At 42.5% G+C, this 12780-nt stretch overlaps 1 protein-coding gene across 2 annotated transcripts in view; it reads left to right on the forward strand.

Moving 5' to 3' along the window:
- Positions 1–12780, forward strand: part of NINL (ninein like) — a 54814-nt gene that overhangs the window by 24297 nt on the left and 17737 nt on the right. For both annotated transcript variants that reach the window (XM_044429038.1, XM_044429039.1), the window contains exons 8-13: positions 1196–1363; positions 2258–2394; positions 4195–4335; positions 5712–5886; positions 7308–7418; positions 8422–8511. In XM_044429038.1, coding sequence (XP_044284973.1) covers positions 1196–1363; positions 2258–2394; positions 4195–4335; positions 5712–5886; positions 7308–7418; positions 8422–8511 — 822 coding nt within the window. The remainder of the gene's footprint in view (positions 1–1195; positions 1364–2257; positions 2395–4194; positions 4336–5711; positions 5887–7307; positions 7419–8421; positions 8512–12780) is intronic.

Here is a 12780-nt window from a genome sequence, read left to right on the forward strand (position 1 = left end):
AAGTGTTGGAGGGATTCATGGGTTCTGTCATTTGTCTTTTCTAACTATCTCAACAACTTGATTCCGAAACTGGGTGGGTGGATGAGAAGTGGGAGGCTCGGTATGAGTGGAGATGAGTAGCTAGTCAAAACAGCTGCAGAAATGGAAACTCAAATTGGAAAATGAAGAAGTGACTCAAATAATTCAGTAATTGCAGGGTCATACAAATGCGCCTTTGTGCTCCGAGAAGGTTCTGAGTGCAATCCAATATTTGGCTAAGTCCGCATTAGAATTCAGCCTCTGACCTGGGTCAAAAGGGCTGTATAGGAAGCTTTCTTGTATGCAGTGAGATTTCTGAGATTCCCCCTTGCTTTGAACCACAACAGAAAGGTGGCAACTCTGAACTCGGAACATAATCTAGTGCAATATGGCCTCACATCTGTTTAATTAGATAGTCACTTGCCTGGGATTAAAACTTAGAAACAAGAGTCCTGATAGGAATCCCATCCAGTGTGTGGTGTGAATGTGTGTCATCAGAAAGACAGGTGGCACCGGAAGTCCAAGTGTCCAAGAGTAAGCACTCATATTTGCATAAAAGCTTTTCAAAGGTAGGGATTTTTTTTAAGTGACTTCTAATTACAATCCAGTAAGCTTAAGTACAAATGGCTGCTAACCAATCCTTCTCTTGTTCTCAGCTTGAAACAAACTAATTCTCCTTGGGTGGAGGAGAGAGGACTAGTCCTTGTGTGGCAAGCTTAAAAGGGGCCTTCTGCTAGCTTTTGGCCAAGGTTTCCATATCTCAGCCCAAAGACACTTGTTGGTTTATGTATACTGAGATTGTTGGCAGATCATTCATTCCCTTGTTGATTGATCAGTGCCAGCTATGGGTTTTTGTGGGTGCCTGAGCAAAGTATCCTCAGTGGACCCCCCTTCCTTGGTGAGTCTAGATACTGAACACCCTTGTCACCGGCTGCTGGTGCTCCTCCTCATCCTCTTTCTCAGCATTGATGCCGCTTGCTTGCTTGCCAGGCGGAGAGTCGGGGAGCAAGCGCACAGTAGCTTCCAGGGCTCCTTCCTCTCACCCGGGCCAGCATGAGTGGGGACGAGGAAGCCCACCTCTGTCAGCACAATTGAACCAGCGTACATCTGGGCCGAACCCATCCTCTCTCCGGTGATGTTTTCTCTTCTCTGTACTTCTCTTTCTACCCTCTCTCAGATTTTCAAAGAGAGTGTCCATCGGAGTGCAACGCCGTCTTTTATCTCTGGTTCTGCAGCCTTGAATCTTTTCTCCAGTATTGATGACGGCAGTGGCTTTGCCAGTCCCGAGCAGATTGCTTCCATCTGGGCCCAGGAAGGGGTTGAGAACTGCAAGGAGATTCTTAAGGTTCTTGTGACTCTTCTTTAATTGCATTTTTGTGAATTACTAGTATTCTGGTTTCCATCGCAAAGATTTTAATGCTTGTCTGAGATTGTTCTCTCAGGCTTTAAAAAAGATGAAAGGCATGCAACATTGACTGGACTAATAGATGCACCTGATGTTAGTCTGACTTTTGAAGCATCTGTGAGCTTGCTTTGGAAATCAGAAAAGAGACTATAGGAGTTCTTTGCAAGAGGAAGCAAAGAAGGCTCTACATGTGTTACAATAATGTAATAATATATGCTCCCTCACTATGCCTAGTATAAATCTCCTCCCCTCTTCCCTCCCAAATAAAATCTGTTGGTAAATTGTATCTTTGCCTTAAATTTCTAATTGATACAATATCTATGCTATACATTTTAAACAACTGTGAAACTAGTTTAATTCTGGTGCTCTACAAACAGCCCCAAGAATCAGGGTCATTCCCTTTCTTGCATTCTTCTCCCCTCTCTGTAAGCTCATCTGTTGCTCACTCTTTTCTTCATAATGCTACTGCTCCTACCTTAGTGCTTTCTGCCATGAGCCTTCAAGTACCTTGAACAGTTTTACCTGTTCTGCCAAAGCCCTATAAATCCCCCTATTGCAAAGCCCTTCCTGTCTCCTCACCTTGTCTGCCCTTCCTGCTATTAGTAGGTCTTAAAAATAATCCCTTTCTTCCTGCACCTTCTAGTTTTATCCCATCTCTCAGACTGTTAAACCAATACCTCTGACTGTGGACACTGTCTGTTCTTTATACAAAACCTAACACACAGTGGCATTGAAAAAGAAATATTAGTAATAGTTTGAAAACCTGTTAAAGTAAATAAATGAGATGCTGAGTTAAGTTTCCTTTGATTTTGAGAAGTTGTTTCCATTTTATAGGGTTTGGATTTCAACATGGAGGAGAGAGTGAACCTGTTGGAGCTGTCTATGGTACTTGATGATGAGATAATGGCTTCCAAGAATGGACTTCAACAGGCAGCTTTTGCATCCTGTAAAAATGAACTTCACCATCTAGAGTAACTGGTTCTTGTTTTTGCCTTTTTGGGATGGGAGAGGGAATACATGCTTGAATCCTTTGCTGCCATTCTCAGAGGTCCAGTCTTATTTGGATGTGGAGAGTGGGTGCAAGTATCATAATCGTGATTATGTGGTTCTTGCGCATCCAGTTGTGAGCATATACTGTAAACATAGAAAGGCACACCATAGAGAAGAAGCGCTAGTTGTGTGGAAAGGTGGCTTCAGTTAGACCAGCCTCCCCCAACCTGATGCCTTTCATCAGGTTGTGTTTATACTGAACTTCCCATCGTTGCTGATCATTGGCCATACTGCCTGGGGCGGCCTAACCCAAAACATCTGGGCAGCACCAGGATGAGTTAGATTTATGCTCTAGGTTGAAGGTAGACAGACTTCAAGTACTGAATTTTTACCAGAATCTTGAGCTTCACCAACTGGTATCATGTGAGAAGTAATGATTCAGGCAGGCAATTTCATCCTGTAGATTAAGAACCATAATGCCTCTGAGCACAAGCTCAGCCCAGGAATTTGTGGCCAATACCAGAACCCAGCTCATAAGTCCTTTCATGCACAAAAACGGATCACATGATATCCCGTACCAAACATTTATTTCAATGACCTAGTTTGGTGGGGGTGGAGCCTTGTTAATCATTTGGGAGTCTGACATTTCATTGGTTTACCATAGGTCACCTAGAGCTCCACCAGCAAATCCCAGTCTGCTTTCTGTCCACCTCATTCTGTCCACCTCATCTACTGATCTTTGCCTGTAGTTCTGCAATTTCCACAAGGGCCCTGTGATGTCTTTATAGCAGGCGTGGGTAACCAGTGGCCTGCTAGATATTTTGGCCTACAGTTCCCATGAGCCCCCATCATAGGCTATGCTGGTTAGTGCTGATGGGAGTTACAGGCCAAAACATTTGGAGGACTGCCCATTGCCCAGCCCTGTTTTACAGGATCAGTGCTAATCCCAAAACACATAATCTTGTGTGTGTGTGTGTGTGTGTGTGTGTGTGTTTCGGCATCTTTTCCTTTGTTATAATATTTTTGAATGCTATTGGTTTGTTTTACCTCACTTCCCATTTTCTCCCATCCAAGTTACTCTGAAGAAATGGCTTTCTCAATGCATCGCTGCCTAATTGTATCACTATTGTTTGAATGAACAGAATGTTGTTCATCAAATTGTATAGGTAACTAGGTGTGGATGGGACTGTAATCTTTGGCTGGCCACCACACAATGAAACCATAACAAAAGGAATCTTTGATATCTCTTGAACTGCAGGGACCAAGCTAGCGATCCTAGAGATGTCTTCACAGTTGCTTCTTTCCTGCTTCCAGTACCTCCATTTGTGAGCCAAGTAGGGTCACTGAAAACTGGAGTCAACAGCTATGGGCAACCCAAATGTTGATTGTCTTGGTTGTATTTTAGTACATTCAAAGCCAGGCACATGCCTGATGCATATATCCAGAGTTGAACCGTAATGGACAGGATAAAAATATCCTAATAAATAAATACAATAAAATATATGTAAGGCCAGTCACACTGGGAGGTATATGTACCAGTTCGCATGCCAGAACTTAGTGCATTGTTTATATTGGTATGGACACCCATCCCCACCCTAGTATAAAAGAAACTTAACGTGGAGAGCTAGCTCAAGTAGCTTGGTGTTTAAGAATACTGGTGTGATGAAGAAGGGTGGTCTTTGCATTACCTCAGTGGGAAAAGCGCAATGGAAACTGAACGGAATGATGTATGTAGAGTTCATTGGAATGCACAGTAAGCAGCACCTTCGTTGCCTTTGCAGAGCTCAGATGGAGCAGATTTCCATTGAGAGAGACCGAGCAAGAGCCGAACTAGAGAAGGTGGAAAAGCGGAATGTGCAGCTTTTTAATGAGGTGGATGACAATCACACTGCTCTGGAGCACCATAACGAGAGTAAACTCAAGTATGGGAACCAGCCTTTGGCATCTTTCTGATGGTTTATAGCATTTTACATGCATATATAAGGGGAGAATCTAAAGAGCAGACTTCTATGCAGCACAATAAAATTGGCATCCTTTCATGCTTTCAGAGAAGAAGAAACGATGGAGCAAAGCAGCATGGTTGTGCTATCACTCTTTAACACCGTCAGTGTGGAGAAGCTGATTTCTCCTCACAAAATCCTTTTAAAACAGTCTCTATTTTGTCAGGGTTTTGTTCCCTGTTTTCCTGCTGACTGTAGTTAAACAATGGAATATAATTTTGAGTTAACCCCTAGATCACGTTTTTCTCTCTAAGCTAATTTAACTGTAAGAGCAGTTTGGCTGAAGTGTGGTAGGGCTAGAATTGCTTCAGTGAACACATACAGGAATTTATTGCAGTGTTTAGACTGCTTAATGGACAGCTTCTTATAAGCTGCCAGGAACCCTGAGTACTGCTGCTGCACTTGGAAATGCAGCACAACTGGAATTTCTTCTAGAGAAGACTAGAAGCTGCTAGAAATAGGCAGAGGTTAACCAATCCTGCAGCCCTAAGGGAATTGGAATTAAAGGGAGGGATCCATAAGTTCATTATAAGAGCACATCTTCTGATATGGAAGGCCCTGGCCTCAGTACCTGGCATCAGGAGTTAAGTGTTGGATAGTATCTTCTAGGAAAAACCTTTCTCTACCTGACATGCTTTAGAACTCTGCTTGTTCGAGTAGATGCTGACTATGCTGAATGGTCAACTAAACGGCCTAGTACAAGACCACTTTCTGTGTCTGTTCATGAGATAACCGCACCTTAGCGGAGAAACTGTCATTGAATGCATTTTCTGGATATGAAGAATAAAATATGGGGCTTCTTCTCTCCTCACTCCGTCTTCGAAATTAGTACTGTGATAACTACAATTATAACAGAAAATTCCCACTTGAAAATCTGATATCAGTAGCAGTGTAGTTATTTAATCCGAATAAAGAAGCATCTTCTTGTTCCTGACATTAATCTGCATTCTCATTTTTATTTAAAATTGCTTAATGTAAAATGCTTATGGAAAATAAGCCTACAATGGCAATCAAGCAAATAAGTTGGACCAATCATCCTAAATCCAAATTCTGGTTCCAATGATTGGAAAAAGGATTGCTATTTCTGAAAGATTGAAAACTGACTAGCTTGTGGTCTCACCCACAATAGAATATGGAGGGTCAGAGTATGACTGATGGAAGACATTTTTATAGTAGTGTGTATTTATATTTTTTAATAGAGAATATTTACAAAAAGTGTTTTTCTCATAGCTACCTCGTTTATTGTAAAGAACCCAAACATGCTTGCAAATACCAGTAATACTGCTTATATATTGCAGAAACCTTGAGCAAGATTACAAAGGAAAACTCACTGTTATGAAGTTTGAAGTAGAGATGGAAAGGGAACTGCTCTTGCAACAAGTAAACCATCAGAGAACCAAATTAGAAGCAGATATTAAATCTCTTAAAGAGGAAGAGTCGAGTCTCAGGGAGAAGCTGACTTTGGTGATCAAGGTAAGTATTCAGAACATTGGTCCACTGACTGGGTTCAGATAATGCAATAACTCGTGCTGAGGTATGGAACATGGTTTGATTGTGAGTTGTCATTGAAATGTGGTTGTTGTTGAAGCATGGGTACTCATGTTGTCTGAACCCACAAACAACCCATGAAGAGATTGTGTGATTTGTTGGGTTGTGAACTGTGGTTTGCTTGTGGTTGAAAGCTAATGTGCTATAGTGGTTAAGAGCGTGGGACTGGGACTCAGGTGATCTGAGTTTTAGTTCTATGGGTTTTAGTCGCTGCTTGCCCATGGAGCCAACTGGGTGACTTTGGGTCAATCACAGACACTCAGCTCAACCTACCTCACAGGGTGGTTCTTGTGAGGATAAGCTTGAGAGCAGCAGGAGGAGAATGATGTAAGCTGCTTTGAGTAGTTTGTAAGAAAAAGCAGGATATAAATATAACAATTGAACAAATAATAACAATCCATGATTATTCCAGCTGGATTTAGACAACATGATAACACATGCTTCAGTCCAACCCACAGCTCAACCCATAGTCAGCTGCTGAGTATGGATTATTGTGTCATCTGAACCCAGCTGTTGCATTCTGTGTTCAAAACAAAATACTGTTTCATCCTATGACTAGCATAGCTTGCTTAATTTTATCAATCTGCATTTTCTCTCACCGTGTACGACTAGGTCTACTATCTTAGTCATAATAAGGAACAAGAGCAACAAGATTATACTTTGCATTGCATATCTCATTGTGCTTGTGGCTTCCCACATGTGGCTTCCCTCACTTCACCGGGCTTTGCCCATACACTTTTATTTCCCTTGCAACCACAAGGGAGAGAAACTTGTTCTGCTTATTGTTTACATGAAAACCGAGATTCATGGGAAGTTGAATTCTGCACCCAGTTCCTCATTCTATGGTCCTGGGGAACTGCAGCATATGCACATTAATTATAGTGCTCTTGGGTGGTATGTCATTAGAATTGGAGCTGCCCTCTATACACCTGGAGAAGACCCATGATGTAGCCTTCCTGGAATTGTGCCACTTCAGAATGAGACAGTGGTGGTGGGACAGACAGGAGAACCATATGTTTATTTGCTTAGTTCCCCACTCAAAAAATTCTTGGCTGTCTCTAGCTTCCTCCTTGTTAAGTCATTTTAAATTTTAGGATGGTTTTTTCTTCCACGTGGGAACAATTCAAACATATAATCCCACCTCTGCATTCTGAAGTAGCACCGTTCCAAGAGAGTTATCAGATGGTGACAGCAGCTTTTTGTCTTGACAGTGTTGCTTGCGAGTGCAGGTTGTGCTGCATTTTACATGTTGTATCCCTCTGGCTCAAGAAATGCAAAAAGTATTACAGTCTTACTAGATTTTGTATGAAGTTCCAATAACTTTTTGGTATCTATGTGTTTTATAGGAAAATGGACGCTTGCAAACTGAGGTTGTTGAAGTGGCTCAAAAACTGTCTGCATCTGAAAAACAAGTACTGAAGCTTCAGAAGGATCTTGATTTCATGTTGAAAGATAAGGTAACTTCTTCTTGATGAAACACTACATTTCCTTCATCCTTGATGTGGGAGTTGAGACTTGCAAAGGGCTCCTTGGGCCTTTGGCCATTGTGAAGTTAATGGAACAAATGTGAAATGCAAGTGGTAATAGTCCTGCATGAAATCGGAACATGGCTGGTTAAAATAAACACTGCCAGTGTTGTTGTACAAGCAGCACAGGACTATAGCATTTTCTATAGTTATGTCTACTGTGATCAAGGGCAGGGGCAACTCTGCTATGAGGAAAGGTTACAGTATCTGGGATTGTTTAGCAAACTGAACAAGGCATGCAGGAGGAGACATAATAGAAGTGTACAGAATTGTGAATGATGTGGAGATAGTAGATAGGGAGAGATTTTCTTCTTCCATAATATAAGAACCTAGGGTCATTCTGTGCAGCTGATTGGTGGGAAATTTTGGGTAAAAGGAAGCCCCACTTCATGCAACACGTAGTGAAACCATGGAACTCATGTTTACATGATGGCCACCAAATAGGCCAGTTCCTATCAATGGCTCCTAGTCCTGATGGCTAGATGCTCCCACCCATATCAGATGCAATATGTCTGTACACCAGTTGACAGGGAACATGGACAGGAGGAGAAGTGGGATGGTAGAAATTGGTGACCTGCAACAGCAGGGGGTTGGACCCAGTGGCCGCCTTGGCCCCTTCCAATTCTATGATTCTGTGCTGTTACACCAACATCCTGCTTGTGGATTTCTGGTGGGCAGCTGGTAGACCATTGTCTGAGCAGAATGCTGGACTGGATGGACCCTAGATGGTCTGTTCCTGCATGACTCTTCTAATGTTCTTAGTTATAAAACTAAATAAATTTACCTGAAACTAAAATTAATGCAACAAATGTGAATTTAGAACCAAACTAAAAGTCTAGCTTGCCATTTCTGAATACATTGGCTCCTATCAGCAGCGTGTGATGCTACTGTAGTCTTTCCATTCACTTAAAAAAAATCTTTTTGCTTGTTTTAGTTGGGGCTCCTGGATCCACAGAGCATAGAGTTCTTTGATCAAGAGAAACGCTTTGCTGAAATAATTAAAGAGTATGAAGTGCAATGTCGGGTAGGTGATTTCTACTTGATGTTATAAATGGCACAATATATTGGGACTGGGATGAGGACGAGAGGTCCACAGCAGGCACACAGGGCACAGGAAAGTAGCGAAAAAGCAGTCCATATTGAGGACTCATAAACATCAAGGCCTCGTGTCTCTGTCCTCTTAACTAGTTACAAAAGCTTTTGCCAGCTGCTTGTACCATTTTATGAATAATACACTGTAATATACACATCAGGTCAGTTCACATGTAATACCAAACCATAGTTTGGTCCTGGTGATGGAGTGTCAGACTCATGCACCCCTTCTTACTACTTAGGCTCTTTTACTTCCAAATCAACAAACTGTGGTTTCTATTTGACCTGCAAGCCAGAGCTTGGATCCAGATTCGAACTTTGTCAATGGTGTTGATGGAAGTGGATGCCCTCATCCCCACTTTTCTGGGATAGTTCTTTCATCCCCTGTAAATACACAGAGTTGGGAGATTTTGCTGAACAGGATGAGTTAGGATGAAGCGGGGGATCCCAAAAACTGGGCAGAGCCAACTTTGACAAGAGGATTCCTTCCTCTTGTGGAAGGCAGAGCCTAGATCCAATCCTGAACAGCACAATCTGAGCTGAAGCTGGTTTGCAATCCTGGTTTGGAGTTCAGGCTCAAGCCAGAGTTTGAGTGTAGTGGCAAACAATGGTTTGTGCTAAAGCAGAAGTAACTAAGTGGTATAAAGGGAGAGGAAGCATGAGCTTTGGTCAGTGGCATCGCATCACACTATGGTTTGCCATTGCATGTGAATCTAGCAGCTCACGTACTCTTTCTTCTCATGTACTCTCTTCTTTCCTCCTACCTCCCCTACACCTCCCCATGGATCAGTTACTGCACTTGTTCTGCTTATATTTCTTGGTTTCAACTTCACACAGGAAGGCAGTCCACTCTTCCCGTTATCACCAGGAAATAGAAAGTATTAGACTCCTCATGTTTGCAAAGCAAGAGCCTTTGTTTGTTTTAGGATTTATTATTTTAGAAGTGAAAATTATGGTAGCGCTCCTGGTTGCAGGGTGAGAGTAGAAAGGAGCAAATTGCATTCAAGAAATTGTTTTTGGAGTGTTGGTTGTTTCTGGTGACAGACATCTCAATACAGGATTCTACACCATAGGAAAATAGGGTGCAGGAAGAGCTGTAGCACTAGTGGAACTTTGGAGGTTGTAAGCATTGGGAAGTCAGCAAGCCAGAAATACTAGAGATGGGTGTGTTGAGTTGCAAAATTCCACCTGTGATTATTACTGCAGAAAAGGAAGAAGCAATATTAATTTCCTTATGTGAATTAATGATTTTTAAAGGAGAGAGGACATGACCTCATTTCTAAGCCATTAACAGTAACATATGAGGATTTTATTATGCAATTGCCCTGCAATGTTGTGGGGGAGGAGAATCCAGAGATGTCTCAGTTTCAAAAGTGGAAAGTTGCACTTTTCCCAATAGAATAGCAGAGTTGGAAGGGGTCATGAAGGGCATCAGGTCCAACCTCCTGCTATTGCAGGACAGATGACTGTCCAGTTTCACCTTGAATGTCTCTAGTGCGGGAAAGCCCATGTCCTCTCTCTAGGCAGCTGGTTCCACTGTCATAATACCTTGACTGAGGAAGTTTTTCCTGATGTCTAGCCTGAATCTGGGTTGTCGCAACTTGAATTGATTATTCCGTGTCCTACACTCTGGCATCAGCAAGAAGAGATCTTGACCTTCCTCTTTGTGACAGCCTTTGAGATACTTACAGAGTGATACCATGTCCCCCTCAGGATTCTCTTCTCTTGAATGTTGTTAGATTACTGTGTTCCAGTGAATGGATTTGGATAAGGAAATCTAAGTTCAAATTCTTGATGCTTTTACTTAGCCTAATATATTTTCCAGTTTTGGGAGCAGAAATATAGGAAACAGCCTTATAACGGGTCAGGATATTTGTCCATCTAGCCCAGTGCCATCTGCTCTCTGTCTGGCAATGGCTCTCCTGAGCCTGGGGGAAAAGGCCTCTCTTGGTATGTTACTCTGCCTTTCCTGTGGAAGTCCCAGGCCCTGAAGCTGGGGACATTCTTGCACAGCATGTGCTCTGCCATTGAGCAACGTCCCTCCCCAAAATGGGCTCAACATCTGTGTGCCAAGCTGTGCTCCTTGGAGGAATAGGGGAATAAGAAATGCTGTGCTGCATCTCATGGCGCAGATTGAGCCAGGTGTGGAACACCACCGCTCCAACTCCCAGGGAAAAGAGAAGGTTACAACTGGCAGGGTCCAGGTCAGCATAGTCCTAAATATCTGGAATGCATTGTAGTACATTTTGTTGTTGTCATTACGTTGACTTTATATCCCATCTTTCTTCTTGCAAGGAACCCAAGGCAGCTTACAAGTATCTCATTCTCTCCGTCTTATCCTCACAACAAGAATCCTGTGAGAGCCAGTGTGGTGTAGTGGTTAAGAGCATGGGATTGGGACTCAGACGACCTGGGTTCTAGTCCCACTCAGCCATGGAGCCAACTGGGTGACTTTGGGCCAGTCACAGACTCTCAGCCCAACCTACCTCACAGGGTTGTTGTGGGGATAAGATGGAGGAGGAGATGTAAGCTGCCTTGAGCCCTTTGTAGGAAAAAGGCAGGATATAAATCTGGGGAAAAAAAATAATTAGGCTGAGAGTCACTGCCTGGCTCAAAGTCACCCAGTGAGCTTCTTGACTGAGTGGAGATGATAACAGCTCTCCAGAGGCCCAGTCCTGTTACAACACACTGCCTCTCATTAAGCTTTGTTTTACAGATGTTTTTAGCATAGCCTCAGGAAAGATTAAATCCTAAATTACCTGTACTTGCTGAAGCTTGAAAACCATTCTTATGCTGATTAAAACCTCCTGGAGTAAACAGTGAGAGCTCAGCCCCCTTATATGTAGTATTTTCCTTTCCTGAGGGAAAATGACCCCAGATCCAATTACTGCTAGGTTTCATACTGTCACAGAATTAACATAAGAATGCCCCCATAGGTCAGATCAAACCTCACTGATGTGTTGCAAATTGCAGAGCCTGCAGAGATGGGGTCTGCTTCTCTCAAAACACAGCATCCCTAGTTAGAAAGTTCAGGCTTGGAATGTGAACTAGATGGAGAAGAAAGGTTGGAATGTGGTACAGCAATGTCATGATTAATGAGCGAGATCTGTCAGGCAGCTGCTGAGAACCAAACCAGCTTGGCTTCTGGGGAGCATACTGTGGAACAGGGAGGGTCTGAGAAAGAGGGGTGTGAATTCTGAGTCAGCATCAAACCAAACAAGTGGACCAATTTAGTAGGTCTGGTTTGATGCTGACTCAGAATTCACAGCTGGAATCAAGCCTTTTGGAAAGGGAGGGAGGAGAGGGTCTTCAGTTTGGAATCAACTCTTCACATGGGCAAGAGCTGCTCCCACAAACGGGAGGGAATGCTTGGTGACAAGCTTGATGTAACTTGGAAACAACCTTAAACAAACAAACAATTTCAAAAGCGTTCTGTTTGAATCTGCTGGAATGGGAAAAGAGGAGAGCTGGTGCCTGACAGCACCATAGAATTAATAGCTGGAAAACACGGATTGTATATATGAACTGTCTGATGCAAATATAAAGCTAGTTTTTATTGAAATGAAATCAGGAGCATCATACTCAGGTATTCTGGAGATAACATGGAACATAGTGCTGTTCCTGTTTTGACTGCTTTGTTTCGTACTGTAAGGAAATTGAAATAAAGAATTGGTCCGAAGCGAGAAGCTGTTGAGTAGTAGTATGCAAAGGACAGTTTTCTTAAGAGCTCTGTAAGAAAACTCATGTACTGGCACTGATTTCCATTTCCAACTCAAGCCTTTCTGTGGTTTTTCCTCCCCAATTCTCAACATTTGGTGTGCTGCTTCTTTATTCATAGAGGGTAAAGGTGAGCACTCCTTAATTCCCAAGTGTGCTTGATATGGGTGTTTGTAATTATGCACTGTTTTTACAATCTGCATGGTGTGTTGCTACAACTTGAAATCTTGCATCTTTTCCAGCGTTTTTGTTTCCAAATGGTTGAATTGACACTTCCATGGATCTGTATACCACAACTCGCTCAATGTTTAAGGTCTTTATAAATAATATTGCTCCCACTGACCTCAAATAAGTTCATTCATCTGACAGTGCATGCTTTTGTTTGTCCCTTTATTGTTATATGAGACATACTCACATAATCTATATTTAATTGGAAGTAAAGTTCTGCAAACAGTTTGGCTTTATTCTCAGGCAAGGGTCCAGA

Source organism: Varanus komodoensis, unplaced genomic scaffold (assembly GCF_004798865.1).
Source record: "Varanus komodoensis strain SLA01 unplaced genomic scaffold, ASM479886v1 scaffold2, whole genome shotgun sequence".
Classification (NCBI taxonomy): domain Eukaryota; kingdom Metazoa; phylum Chordata; class Lepidosauria; order Squamata; family Varanidae; genus Varanus; species Varanus komodoensis.